The following is a 13,617-nucleotide window of genomic DNA, read 5'->3' as shown; positions in this document are numbered from 1 at the left end:
AGAGGAAATTAAGGAGGACATATCAATGACCAAGACAAATGTACAAAGTGTGCACACCTGCTACTGGCACCTCAATGTACAAGGGCTTATTTTCTCACTTTTTTCATGGTCTTTCGCATGCCACAAATGAGCCTGAAGAAATGTGGTAAAAGGCTAAACCTGGAACATTTGGAATGGGACTCAGATTATGTTAAAGTGAAGCTAACTCAATAAATGCTTTGGAAAATCTGCAATTACTCTCTTCTCAGTTTTACTCCAGAGTCATACACACTGATCATCCCAGTCAGTTGAACAAGCCCCAGAATTGTTAATTTTGGCATTTGCAAACCTTCAAGGGGAAAGGTTTTTTCCACTTAATACGTATTAATCACTCAAACTGGCTCTATAATAGTTCAGTCTAATGCTACATGTCTTAACGACAATTCACTTGAAATATGGCATGTTCATACAATGTTCATGGGGAATGTAATTTGACAGCGTTTGTTTGAAGGTAAATCCACATCTGTCATTTGGGAATCTTTTAAAGGCCGGTTGATTAGACTTCTCAAGACCAGCATGTTCCTGTAAAAGTGGAGGATAAGGATGGCAAGATTCGGGAACCTTGGATGATAAGAGAAATTGTAAGCTTAGTCAGAAAGAAAAAGGAGCCATATGTAAAATTGAAGACAGACAGAGCCCTCGTGGAATCTAAAGAAAGCAGAAAGAATTTAACAAGGAGTTAGAGTGCTAAAAATGACTCTGCCAAACAGGATTAAGGAAATCCCAAGGCATTTTATACATAACTTAGGAGCAAGTGATAGCAAAGGAAAGGGTAGGTCCACTCAAGAACAAAGGAGGGAATTTATGCATGGAGTCAAAGGAAATGGGTGAGGTCTTTAACAAATACTTTGCATCAGTATTCACAAAGGGAAAGGACATGGTGGATGGTGAGTCTAAAACGGGGTACCTTGATCTTCTAAAGCATTGTAGTATAAAAAGAGGTTTGGTGTTTTGAAAAGCATTAACGTAGACTAGTCCCCAAGATCTATCCCTGAACAGTGAAGGTGGTGAGGGAGGAAATTGCTGGGGTGTTGAAATCTTTGTATCCTCTTTAGTTATAGATGAGATCCCAGAGGATTGGAAAATAGCCAATGTGTTCCTTTGTTTAAGAAGGGCAACAGGGATAATCTGGAAAGTTACAGGCTGGTGAGTCTTACATATTTGAGAAGATTCTGAGGGACAGGATTTATTCATATTTGGTAAACTGCGGACTATTAGTTATAGACAGTATGGCTTTGTGTGGGTAAGGCCATGTCTCACAAACTTGATTGAGTTTTTTGAGGAAGTGGCAAAGATGTCTGATGAGGGCAGGGCAGTAGGTGTTGTCGGCATGGATTCTAGCAAGGCCTTTGACAAGGTTCCTCATGGCAAGCTAATACAGAAGGTAAAGTCACATGAGAGCCAGGAATGTGCTGGTAGGTTGAATACAGAACTGGCTTGGTCATGGAGGACAGGGAAAGGTGGCTTGCTGATTGGAGAACTGTGACCAGTGATTTCTGCAGGGATCAGTGTTGGGGTCCCTGTTGTTAGTAATATAAATATTAATGATTTGGAGGGGATTATAGGTAGTCTGATTAATCAGTTTGTGAATGACGCGCCACAACTGGGGGAGCTGTAGATAGTGAGGAGGATTGCCGGAGGATATCTTAGGATACAGGTAGGCTGGAAACTTGGGCAGAGAAATGACAGATCCAGACAAACGAAACGTGTTACATATTGAAAGATCTAATGCAGGAGAAAAGTATACAGTAAACGGCAGAACCCTTAGAAACATTAACATACAGAGGGATCTAGGCACATAAGTGGTTAAATGAGTTAAAAAGGCATATCGCATGCTTACCTTTAGTGATTGGAGCACAGAGTATAAATATTGGCAAGTCATGTTTCATCTGTATGTAGCTGTATATTTGTTAGACCACATTTGGAATACTGCGTACAGTTCTGGTCACAACAAAAGGATGTGGAGCCCTTAGATAGGATACTAAAAAAGTTTACCAGGACGTTGCCTGGCTTGGAAGGTATTAGTTATGACAGAGATTGAACAAACTCAGTTTGATTTCATTTATGTTGGAGGCTAACAGGGGATCTGATAGAGGTATGAGGGACATGGGTAGAATGGTTGGTTGGAGTCTTTTACCCAAGGTAGAAATGTCAATTACTGAAGGACAAAGATTTAAGATAAACAGTGAGCTCAAAAGAAACATAAGAGGCAATTTTTTTTTATACAAATGGTGGTCAGTGCCTGGAATGTACTGCCAGAGGGGATGTTAAAAGCCGATACAATAGCAATGTTTAAAAGACATCTTGAGAGATACATGAATAGGTAAGGAATAGAGGGATACAGACTGCACGGAGGCAAAAGGTTTCTTGGTTAGAAAACGAATCCTGTGTTGGTGCAGGTGGGCTGGAGGGCTAGTTCCTATACTTTACTATTCTGTGTTCCTTGTCTAACTAAAAGACTCGAAGGATGATTGGGCTTTCCTTTCCTGCCATCACCGGCAAATTACTGCTCTTCAAAACTAAGAATGTTGATTATTCAGTCTTGGGATTTCTATCCCTCACAGCTGAAAAATGTGTTGCTGGAAAAGCGCAGCAGGGAAGGCAGCATCCAAGGAGCAGGAGAATCGATGTTTCGGGCATAAGCCTGAATAATTCCTGAAGAAGGGTTTATGCCCGAAACGTCGATTCTCCTGCTCCTTGGGTGCTGCCTGACCTGCTGCGCTTTTCCAGCAGCACATTTTTCAGCTCTGATCTCCAGCATCTGCAGTCCTCACCTTCTCCTATTTCTAACCCTCACTCAATTTGAAATTCCAGTTCAGACAGCAATCACATGGTCCAGCTACTTTCTCATTCCAGTACAAGAAACTGAAATGGACTGGACTGGGACTGCAAGCTGTCCACACATTCGAAGTCCCAGGACTCCAAAGCTCAGCTAACTATTGAGATCTCAGAGCAGGGAGGAAGATGAGTCCCAGGAAACTGCGCTGCGAGGGGTGAAAATGGAGAGCCTGAGAGGGAGCACCCAGAGTGGGAAGGCCTACTGGCAGTAGAGAGGTACAAAACCCGCCTGTTATGAAATGGAGACATTCCCTCCCCACCTTCCCATATAGCCTGAACACACCACTTCCCTGTAAATTCAGGCTGAGCAGTAAATAACCCGAACATCACAGAATTATTACAGAGTTGGAAGAGGTGATTTGATCCATCTAGCCAGTCATGAATGGAACACCCAAGGGCTTCAACTTCGACGAGGCTAGGTGGACAGGCTGGTCTGAGCTTTGCCCATGTCACTGTGAAGAGGTCAGAGCAGACAGGAGCCTGGTGGGAAGACCATTCGAAGCATTTTACTGGCTCTTCCCTGTTTGCAACACTGCACGTGAGAGGATGTTAAATTCAGCCCCAATGTGTTAGTCTCAATTCAAGTCAACCTTACCTTTCTTATTCCAAAGCATTGTCACTTTGTCAGCCTTAAAAAAGCTTTTATTTGCCAAGGCAGAGGCAGGACCTTCGAATTTTGGGTACTGATACAATCGAACAAATGACGGCGCACCCTTGGATCCAGGCACATAAACTGCAACCTTTTACAACAATAAAAAGGTAGGTTCTGGTCAATTCTAAATTTGTATTTGAAAATATCGTTTGCACAGACATTTATTATATCATGGACAGTTCTCACCACTTCATGTAAGGACATCAGCACCAAACAATAGATACCATTATCCTACCGACTGACATCCCTACTTCATATACTTTGTGGGAAGATATCCTCACCTCACATACACGTCTCATTACCATTTTTCTTTCTGTTTTGCTTCCTTCTGTGGTATGCTAAGCTTGACATGATTTTGCGTTCCATTTATAGGGGAGAGACTATGGCCTAGACTGTTAATCCAGAGATGAAAAATGTGGTGCTGGAAAAACACAGCAGGCCAGGCAGCATCTGAGGAGCAGGGAGAATCAACGTTTCGGGCATAAGCCCTTCTTCAGGAATCATTCCTGTTTTCCAGCACCACACTTTTCAACTCTGGTACTCCAGCATCTGCAGTCCTCACTTTCTCCTTGTTAATCCAGAGACCCAGGTAATGTTCTGGGGACCTAGTTTTGAATCCCATCATGGCAGACAGTGGAATTTAATTTCCAAATTTTTGAAAATTGAATTCAAGAGTCTAATAATGACTATGAATCTTTTGTCAATTGTCAGGAAAACCCATCTGGTTCACTAATGTCCCTTAGAGAAGAAAACTGCCACCCTTACGTGGTCTGGCTGATATGTGACTCCAGACCCACAGCAATGTGGTTGACTCTTAACTGCACCCTGGGCAATTAGGGACGGGCAATAAATACCGCCTAGCCAGTGATGCTCTCATCCCGTGAATGAATAAAGAGAAAAAAAAACACATTATTGATATCTATATAGGTTTCCTGCCTGCCTGAAGTATCATTGAGTTCCATGGCAAGTTCCTCCACCTCTTCTGTAAATCAATGTGAAATCTGCCATGTTGAGTGATTGTAATCATAAATGCACAAACAATGCAACTGAAATCACAGTTCTAGGTAGTCACTATGAATTGCCACTGATCAATGCTGTTGAAAATTCCATCTGCCCTAAACTTCTCATCAATTTAAAAAAAAGACAGGTAGTTTGTAAAAGACAGCAGAATTCGGGATATTTCTAACATTAACTTTTATTTATTGTTTCAAAAACCATTGTTTTATGATGGTTAACATTACAGACGGAAATTTTCTTCCAAATTAAATTGCTTAACATATGACAAAAGCCTTAGATCTCAAAGGATCATGGACTAGGAGGGCTTAATATACTGGAATTGGAAAGGGATTAGGTAACAAACAGAAAAGAAAGAGTGGACATAAATGGAGCCTTTTCACACTGGCAGAATGTTACTTGTGTAGTATTGCAAATGTCATTGCTGGGGCCTCAGCTATTTACAAGCTACATTCATGATTTAGATAACGAGACAGAACAAAACATCAAAGTTTGCTGATAATATAAAGCTAAGTGGAAAGCGAGCTGTGGGGAGAACATGTACTGTATAGACAAGTTTAAGTGAGGGGCAACAAGTTGATAGATGCAATTTTCACATGGGAAAGTGTGAAGTAGTTCAGAATGGAACAGCAGAACATTTTTAAAAACTTGTAAATGTGGGTGCACAAAGAATTCTGACTGTGCTCATGCACAGAACATAGGAAATTAAAATGCAAGTATAGCAGGTAATTTTTGAAGGCGAACACATGTTGGTATTTATTACATTAAGATTTGAGTACAAGAGTAAGTCTTGCCACAATTATACTGGGTTTAATGATACCATGTCTGGAATACTGTCTGCAGTTTGCGTCACCTGAGTTGAGGAATGATAAATTTGCATTGCAGGCAGTACAGCAAAGGTTCAGTAAATTAGCCTCGGCAATGAGGTGGTTGGGGTATGCACAGAAGCAGAGAAAATTGGGCCTATATTTTCTGGAGTTTAGAAGAATGAGAGTGATCTCTCATGCGGAATTCTTGATACGGTAGACTCTGAGATATGGTTTCTAATGGTTGGGAAATCCAAAGCACTGGAGCACAGTTTCAGATAAACGGGTGATAATTTAGTGCTGAGATAATGAAAATTTACTCCACTCAAAGGATGTGACTCTTTAGAATTGTCTACCCCAGAAGGCTATGGATGTCCCATCACTGAATACAATTAAGGCTGGACAGACATGGTTCTCAGGGAACCAAGAGATATTGGGAGCAGGTAGAAAAATTGAGTTCAAGCTCAAGTTCAGCCATAATCATATTGAATAGTGGAGCAGTGTTGACAAAACCATATGGTCCCCATTTGCTACTACCTATTGCATTTTTTTACAAGTGTGAATAAGTAAAATTAAAGTCACCATGCTCCCAGAGAACTGTAGGACTGCTCTTCCATTAGAGAGAGAGAATTGGTGGTGGCTTAATCTGAGGCTCACCACAACTCAGGTTAGGGGTGAAGTCAAGAAGTTAATAGTTTCTTGGGTGACCTCAGCTGACCCATGGTGTTGGCATCACTCTGCATTATGTGCTAGCTGTCCAGCAACTGAGCTAACTGACCGCCAAAAGATTTAGATGTTGTGCCACAGAGGCATTAAGGTTCTGCAGGCTGTGCAGAGAAAAGCCACAAGGCTGACCCCTGGTAGTGTAAGACTAAGTTACAAGGAAAATTGGCAAAATCTGGGACTTTCCTCTGCTGAATAGGAGCAACACAAGACCGGCAGAGAGGATTGCAAAAATTGAGGTCTTGGGCTTTTGTCCTGTACATTCTATGACAATGTTGTTGTGGTTCTGTTCGCCGAGTGATCACCATAAATGCCAGAGGAAACATCACTATAAATGTCAGAAGCGCTTCACAGGAGGCTTCCAAGCACTGAGGATGTCACCTAGACAGGGGATGAAACGTCTGCAACACAAATTCCCAGCTCGGTGAACAGAACCACAACAACAACAAGCACCCGAGCTACAAATCTTCTCCCAAACTTTGAATTCTATGACAATGCTAAGTATGTAAAAGTAAACAATCTAGGAATGGTAAATTCACATTAAATTGTACCTGTACCTAAGTGGAAAAAAGTTCAAATCATCAAAAGGCAAATATTAGACTGGCATTAGGAAGTGAATCACGTAAAGAGTAACAAATACTAGGAATGAATCCTGGAATAATTTGAGGTACAGTTGCATGGTGCAATGAAAGTGATTGGGATGATGGGAGGATATTGGCATTGTGGCGGGTAATTTGAGCTGGAATTAGCTAAATGTACTTTCTCATTTGTCACAGAAGCAAGGTATGCAAAACAAATATTGCAGTTAAATTAATCAAAATAAGCAGCCAAACTTAAAAGGTTTTGATAACTTTAATTCCTACTCTAACTGGAAATGACTTTACCCAACAACAAACATCACTGTCAACATACTATTGGTAAACAAACAGCAACACACATAACAACTTGAAGTGAATGATGAAGTACCTTGCAGGGCTGAGGTCCTGGTGACAAAGCAAAATCTGCCACCTTCTGCAAATGGAGTTTGTTTGCTATTTTACCTGGGTTGGGGGAAAATCAACATCAGTTAAAATGGTCCATAGAATGGTGTTTTGCAAAACAGCAGTACAGTATTTATATATGAGCAAACATTATGAGGAAACTTTGTCTCACAGTCTTCTAAACATATTGATTCACAATCAGGATTTTGTACAAGAAATGAAATAGAGGGCATGATGGGAATCGGTGAGTTATGTATCTTTTTAAAAGTTATTCTTTGAGGGATTTGGGTCTCCCTGGTAAGGCCAGCACTTATGGCCCACCCCTAATTGCCCTTGATAGAAATTACACATGCTTTTTTTTTACAATATAATTCAATGTGCATCATTACATCAAATCTCACCAAACACACTTTCTACATAATTTTATGTTTCATTTTCAAAATGATTTCAGAATAACTACTTTTAGAAAAAAAATCTTAATTTTCTACCAGTCTCTCCATAAAAAGTATCAGTTCTCGCAGAGGAACAGCCCTCCAGACTTTCTCCCAAATGGCCCTTTTTAGTCTCTGATAGCGAAAATTAACACAAAACTGACTCTCTGTTTTTCTCCTCTGAACCTAGATATGTCAACGGTATTCTCACAAACAAAAGTAGACAACTCAGCGCAGATGATGGACTGAAGTAAGGATCTTTTGGGTTTGATTTAGCATTACACAATTTTATGATTTTCTGCATGTAGAGGGGACTGTGCACAGCTTGTCCTTTTCTCAAGCTGTTAAGGCCATTTTCTATCGAGACTGGTGAGTATTTACACACTTTACAATACATATCTTGGAAAACAGAATCTTATCCCTATTTGATGTGTACTGTAGTGACCACTGAACTGCTAATTTTTTTTCACATTTTGCTGTGACGTCATACCAACATTGAAAATGGTTGTTTTAAAAGCATGTAATATAAGTTTTATGGAGATACTCTCACAACTTGCATTGTATGCGATAATGACATCCAACATTCACTGACTAATATTCTGTACAATTTAATGGGCTCCTCAGTGATTCAGAGGAGGTCACATACCAAAGTCATTGCCCTCAAAAAACTGCACTTCATTGTTTACATTTCGAGCACAAATACTTTCATCATCTGACCAACAGGGGCACCTAAACCAAGAAAAGAAAAGTTGTTAACACCAACAATTAAAACATCAGCAATCTTGTTTTCAAAATCAGTCAGCTGTCACTGCACACTAAAAATTGTTAAATATTTTCTACATTTTACTGAATTATTCTCCAATATCTCACCATGCCTTGAAAACCCTTTCTGAATTTGCTTCACAATGTAACATAAATCTGCCAGTAGGGACAACTATTTTGACCCAGGGAAGTAGAGTCACAGAGATGTACCTTTCAGTCCAACTCGTCCATGCCAACCAGATATCCTACATTAATCTAGTCCCATTTGCCAGCATTTGGCCCATATCCCTCTAAACAGAAGTGAGACTGCAGATGCTGCAGATCAGAGTCAAGATTAGAGTGGTGCTGGAAAAGCACAGCAAGTCAGGCAGAATCCGAGGAGCAGGAAAATTGACGTTTTGGCAGGAGCCCTTCCTCAGGAATCTAATGAAGGGTTCCTGCCAGAAACGTCCATTTTCCTGCTCCTCAGATTTTGCCTGACCTTCTGTGCTTTTCCAGCACCACTCTAATCTTGACTCTGATCTCCAGCATCTGCAGTCCTCACTTTCGCCTAGTTGATTTTAACCTTAATGCGAATCCTCTTGCAAGGATGCCTACATTGAGGAAGTTATTCTCCTCTCTCTACAAAGATCTCAGTGAGTCTCTCTCTCTCACTGCAACCCCCGGGTCATCTCTTCTGCCCTGAAGCTCTTCAACCATGTCCTGAAACAGACTCGCTACCACAGCCACATCTTCTTCCTCAGTGCTTGCCTCCTCAACCAACTGATCCCACATGGACTCCGGACAACATTCAAACCAGCACAATTCCCTCATATCCCTCTAAGCCCTTCCTATTCAAAGATCCATCAGGATGCCTTTCAAACATAGTAATTGTACTACCCTCCATCATTTCCTCTCGCAGTTCATTCCATACACATATCACTCTCTGAGTGAAAAAAATTGCCCCTTAGGTTCCTTTTAAAACTTTTCACTCTCACTTTAAGCCGATGCCTTCTAGTCTGGACTCCAATAGACCTCGACTATCCATCCTATCCATGCCCCTCATGATTTTATAAACTTCTAGAAGTAAATTCTGCTATGTGCATTGAAAGCATTATTAAGGTCAGCTAGTCTCTCCACATGGATCCAGCTATGGATCTCAATATAAGATGTTTACAATTTTGCATTTGAATTTTGCTGATGACATTTTATTGCCTGTCATTGAAAGTGATCAAATCTTTTGTTGCATTATTGAAAGAAGGTACATTTTAAGAGCTTTCACCACTATGAAGTTCCGACTTCAGATAGTCAACTTCACTACAACTTGTGAGGGAACAATCATCTAATCCCATTTGCCAGCATTTGGCCCATATCCCTCTAAACAGAAGTGAGGACTGCAGATGCTGGAGATCAGAGTCAAGATTAGAGTGGTGCTGGAAAAGCACAGAAGGTCAGGCAGCATCTGAGGAGCAGGAAAATGTCCATTTTCCTGCTACTCAGATGCTGCCCGACCTTCTGTTGGGCTTGAGAGTCCAGTGGCTGATGGCCCACAACCACCAAGTCATCTTCTTCTGCACTCATGCTGGGTTCTGCATGGGTGAAGTCAAAGAAATTATCAAAGATTTAGGTCTCAGGCACTGCCAGAGGCGTGAAGCTTGCTTATTTTGGATGAGAAAGTGCCGTGCACAGCACCTCACCAATACCTGGAATCATTCTGTAATTTGACCCATTTTACATGGTAGGTCTAGCAGGCTGGGGAGGAAAAAGGGATCTATAGTTCCCAGAGCTCTTAGAGTTGATCGCATGTCATTTCTGGACCGGATAGAGAGTAACATGATTGAAACTGATTGCTATGGTTAGTCAACAACTCCACAATCATTGTGTCATGTGGCTAGTAGAAAGGGACCTTGGTCCTTTTTAAAAATTCCTTTGCACCTCAACATGCAAATCTTAAAGCCGTCCCAAGATGTACATGACTGCTCCTGAAGATCAAGTGGTCTTTGCTAGAGCACTTGGTCCAAGACCCATAGATATCAATAGGAAGCATATTTGCAAGGCTGAGATAATATTTATTTCGGATATCCATGATATAACCTCAAGTTTATATAGGGAATTAACTGTCCTTGATTAAATAAGCCATTTGTACACTATAGCTGAAGAAAGAAATCAAGTTCAAAGTCCCATGATATCATTTAAGTACATTGCACAATTCCTGTAATGATAATACAACAAGATTATCTCCAAGACAGCAGACCCAGGTTCAAGTCCCACCTCCTCCAGTGCTGTGGAATAACATCTCTGAACAGGTTAATTCAAAAATATCTATAACATCCAACAATATTTACTGCAGGTAATCTCTCATATTTACCAGCCTTGCATTTTCTTTTGGTAGAATGACTTGAGGCATTGACCAGTCCGAAGATCCCAAATCTGCAGGTTTGGTTCTCCTTGTGGATTATTTTTGGTTGCTAAAAGAAAGAAAACATGATAGCACGATGAAGTGTGTGTGTTTGCACTGTTTGCAAGGCTAGTCTTGACTACATTTTTATCGTATGTACACTATTTCTCCCCCATAGCCACCAGACACCTGCAAAATAAATGCGCAAAATATAAGCTTTTTTTTTGCCAATTTTCATTCTACTCCAGTCTATTTTGAAAATGCATTCATTGCTGGCATGGGAACATCTTTAGTGCTGAGGCTAGTATTATGTATGTGCATTGGCATTGAATGTTACCAGGGTACCTGACGATAGAAGCATTATAATCGGCTTAATATTGTCCTCACCCAACATTTACAGTCACACACAGTCAGCAGTGTGTCTCTGTCAATAAGGAGTGCAGTAAGCCCGGTCAAATTTTCTTCTTGCTAAAGTCAAATGAGGTGTTCAATATAAAATAAGTCTGGGATCTTCCTGATCTGTACAGCTCAGCTAGTCTTGGTCATGGTAGCGTTAGTGCCAGAGCTGAGCACTCATACCACACAGAAATGTAAACAGAAATTTACATGTTATTGTTGTATATGTGAAATTTCCATTAACTAACATTGCAAGACATTCTTAACCAATGTGTCGATTGCAAGCAAATTAAAATTGTTGTGTTATATATAGCTAAGCCAAAGTGCTTTATACCATATCAGTAAAGTAAGACAAGCCTCTGAGGGTTGAATTGATCCTTTTCAATAAAGGGATTGCAACTGCAATGAAAAACTGCTTTAAAAAAACATACGTTTAAATTTCACCTCCCCTTGAGTTTTTGCATTTTGTAGCTGTGATAAGTTGCATGCCAATAATGATTTATGATGTTTGGCTTTAAGAATTACAGGGTTTAGACACAGGAAATTGGTCATCTTGTTTAAATGAGCCATGCCAGCACTTATGCTACACACAGCTTGATATACCCTAGCCATGTATTCTCTATACCTTCCTCCCCTATATTGACAGCAACCTTGTCCTTAAATGCATCAATGCTATTTGTCTTAACTACTCCCTGTGGTGCTGAGTTCTGTACACTTCTCGCAGTTCGGGTAAAACAGCTGCACTTGCGTTGCCTACTTCGTGAATTTCTTATACTAACAAGACTTTGTTTTGGTCACACCCAAGAGTGGAAGTACCATCTCCACACACATTCTTTCCAACTGTTACTAACTCTGTTAGTTACCCACCTCAACTGTCTCAGAGCAGGCTAGTAGGAGGGTATTAATAAAGACAGAAATAGAATAATAGAAATGTTGTTAAGCATGAGAAAGGATTATTGAAGACAGTCAGCAACCACAAAGGCAATATATTTGACAGAATTATACAGAATATAGGATAAGCAGGGGTTTGGAGTTAAAATGCTGGTGCTCATATCAATAACCACAGTTTTTTGGGCAAAATTGTAATGAAATATTCTTTGTACATCATGACAGTCATTCAATGTTAACATGGTCATACAAGGATGAAAGAATCTTGGATGAGAAAGGCAATGTCATATCAGGCTTTTGCCCGAAAGTCGATTTTCCGGCTCCTCGGATGCTGACAGACTTGCTGCGCATTTCCAGCACCACTCTGATCTAAACTCCGGTTTCCAGCATCTGCAGTCCTCACTTTTGCCTACATCTCCAAACACATCTACCCAAGAAAAACGTTAAACCCATGACTGCCCCCACACCCAACATTTCTTAAATGACTCCAGGTTATTGCATCCACGATCCTACTCAGAGTTCATCCACAATCAATAAGGATTACGCAATATTCCAACAGTGGCCTAACCAATGTCCTGTACAGCCACAACATGACCTCCCAACTCTTGGACTCAATACTCGGACCAATAAAGGAAAACAAACCAAACGCTTTCTTCACTATCCTATCTACCTGCGACTCCACTTTCAAGGAATTATGAACCTGCACTCCAAGGTCTCTTTTGTCAGCAATACTCCCTAGGTCCTTACCATTAAGTGTATAAGTCCTGCTAAGATTTGCTTTCTCAAAATGCAGCACCTCACTGCATTAAACTCCATCTGCCACTTCTCAGCCCATTGGCCCATCTGGTCCTGATCCTTTTGTAATCTGAGGTAACTCTCTTTGCTGTCCACTACACCTCCAATTTTGGTGTCATCTGCCAACTTACTAACTGTACCTCTCATGCTTGCATCCAAATCATTTATGTAAATGACAGAAAGTGGAGGACCCAGCACCGATCCTTGTGGCACTCCACTGGTCACAGGCCTCCAGTCTGAAAAATAACCCTCCACCACCACCCTCCGTTTTCTACCTTTGAGCCAGTTCTGTATCCAAATGGCTAGTTCTCCCTGTATTCTATGAGATCTAACCTTGCTAATCAGTCTCCCATGGGGAACCTTGTCGAACGCCTCACTGAAGTCCATATAGATCACATCTACTGCTCTGCCCTCATCAATCTTCTTTGTTATTTCTTCAAAAAAACTCAATCAAGTTTGTGAGACATGACTTCCCATGCACAAAGCCATGCTGACTATCCATAATCAGTCCTTGCCTTTCCAAATACATGCACATCCTGTCCCTCAGGATTCCCTCCAACAACTTGCCCGCCACTGAGGTCAGGCTCACTGGTCTATAGTTCCCTGGCTTGTCTTTACCGCCCTTCTTAAATAGTGGCACCACGTTTGCCAACCTCCAGTCTTCCAGCACCTCACCTGTGACAATCAATGATACAAATATCTCAACAAGAGACCTAGCAATCACTTCTCTAGCTTCCCACAGAGTTCTCGGGTACACCTGATCAGGTCCTGGGGATTTATCCACCTTTAACCGTATCAAGACATCCAGCACTTCCTCCTCTGTAATCTGGACATTTTGCAAGGTGTCACCATCTATTTCCCTACAGTCTATATCTTCCATATCCTTTTCCACAGTAAATACTGATGCAAAATATTC

The 13,617-nt window shown here is 41.0% G+C and overlaps 1 protein-coding gene across 3 annotated transcripts in view; it reads right to left on the bottom strand.

The window, feature by feature from the left end:
- The window catches only part of eif2a (eukaryotic translation initiation factor 2A), a 61,130-nt gene that overhangs the window by 20,060 nt on the left and 27,453 nt on the right, over positions 1–13,617 (bottom strand). For all 3 annotated transcript variants that reach the window (XM_060834544.1, XM_060834546.1, XM_060834545.1), the window contains exons 5-8: positions 10,593–10,692; positions 8,130–8,212; positions 7,039–7,112; positions 3,473–3,617 (exon numbers count right to left, since the gene is read on the bottom strand). In XM_060834544.1, coding sequence (XP_060690527.1) covers positions 3,473–3,617; positions 7,039–7,112; positions 8,130–8,212; positions 10,593–10,692 — 402 coding nt within the window. The remainder of the gene's footprint in view (positions 1–3,472; positions 3,618–7,038; positions 7,113–8,129; positions 8,213–10,592; positions 10,693–13,617) is intronic.

This window comes from Hemiscyllium ocellatum, chromosome 13 (assembly GCF_020745735.1).
Source record: "Hemiscyllium ocellatum isolate sHemOce1 chromosome 13, sHemOce1.pat.X.cur, whole genome shotgun sequence".
Taxonomy (NCBI): domain Eukaryota; kingdom Metazoa; phylum Chordata; class Chondrichthyes; order Orectolobiformes; family Hemiscylliidae; genus Hemiscyllium; species Hemiscyllium ocellatum.
The sequence above is the reverse complement of the archived record's forward strand: the minus strand, read 5'-3'. Positions and strand labels throughout refer to the sequence as shown.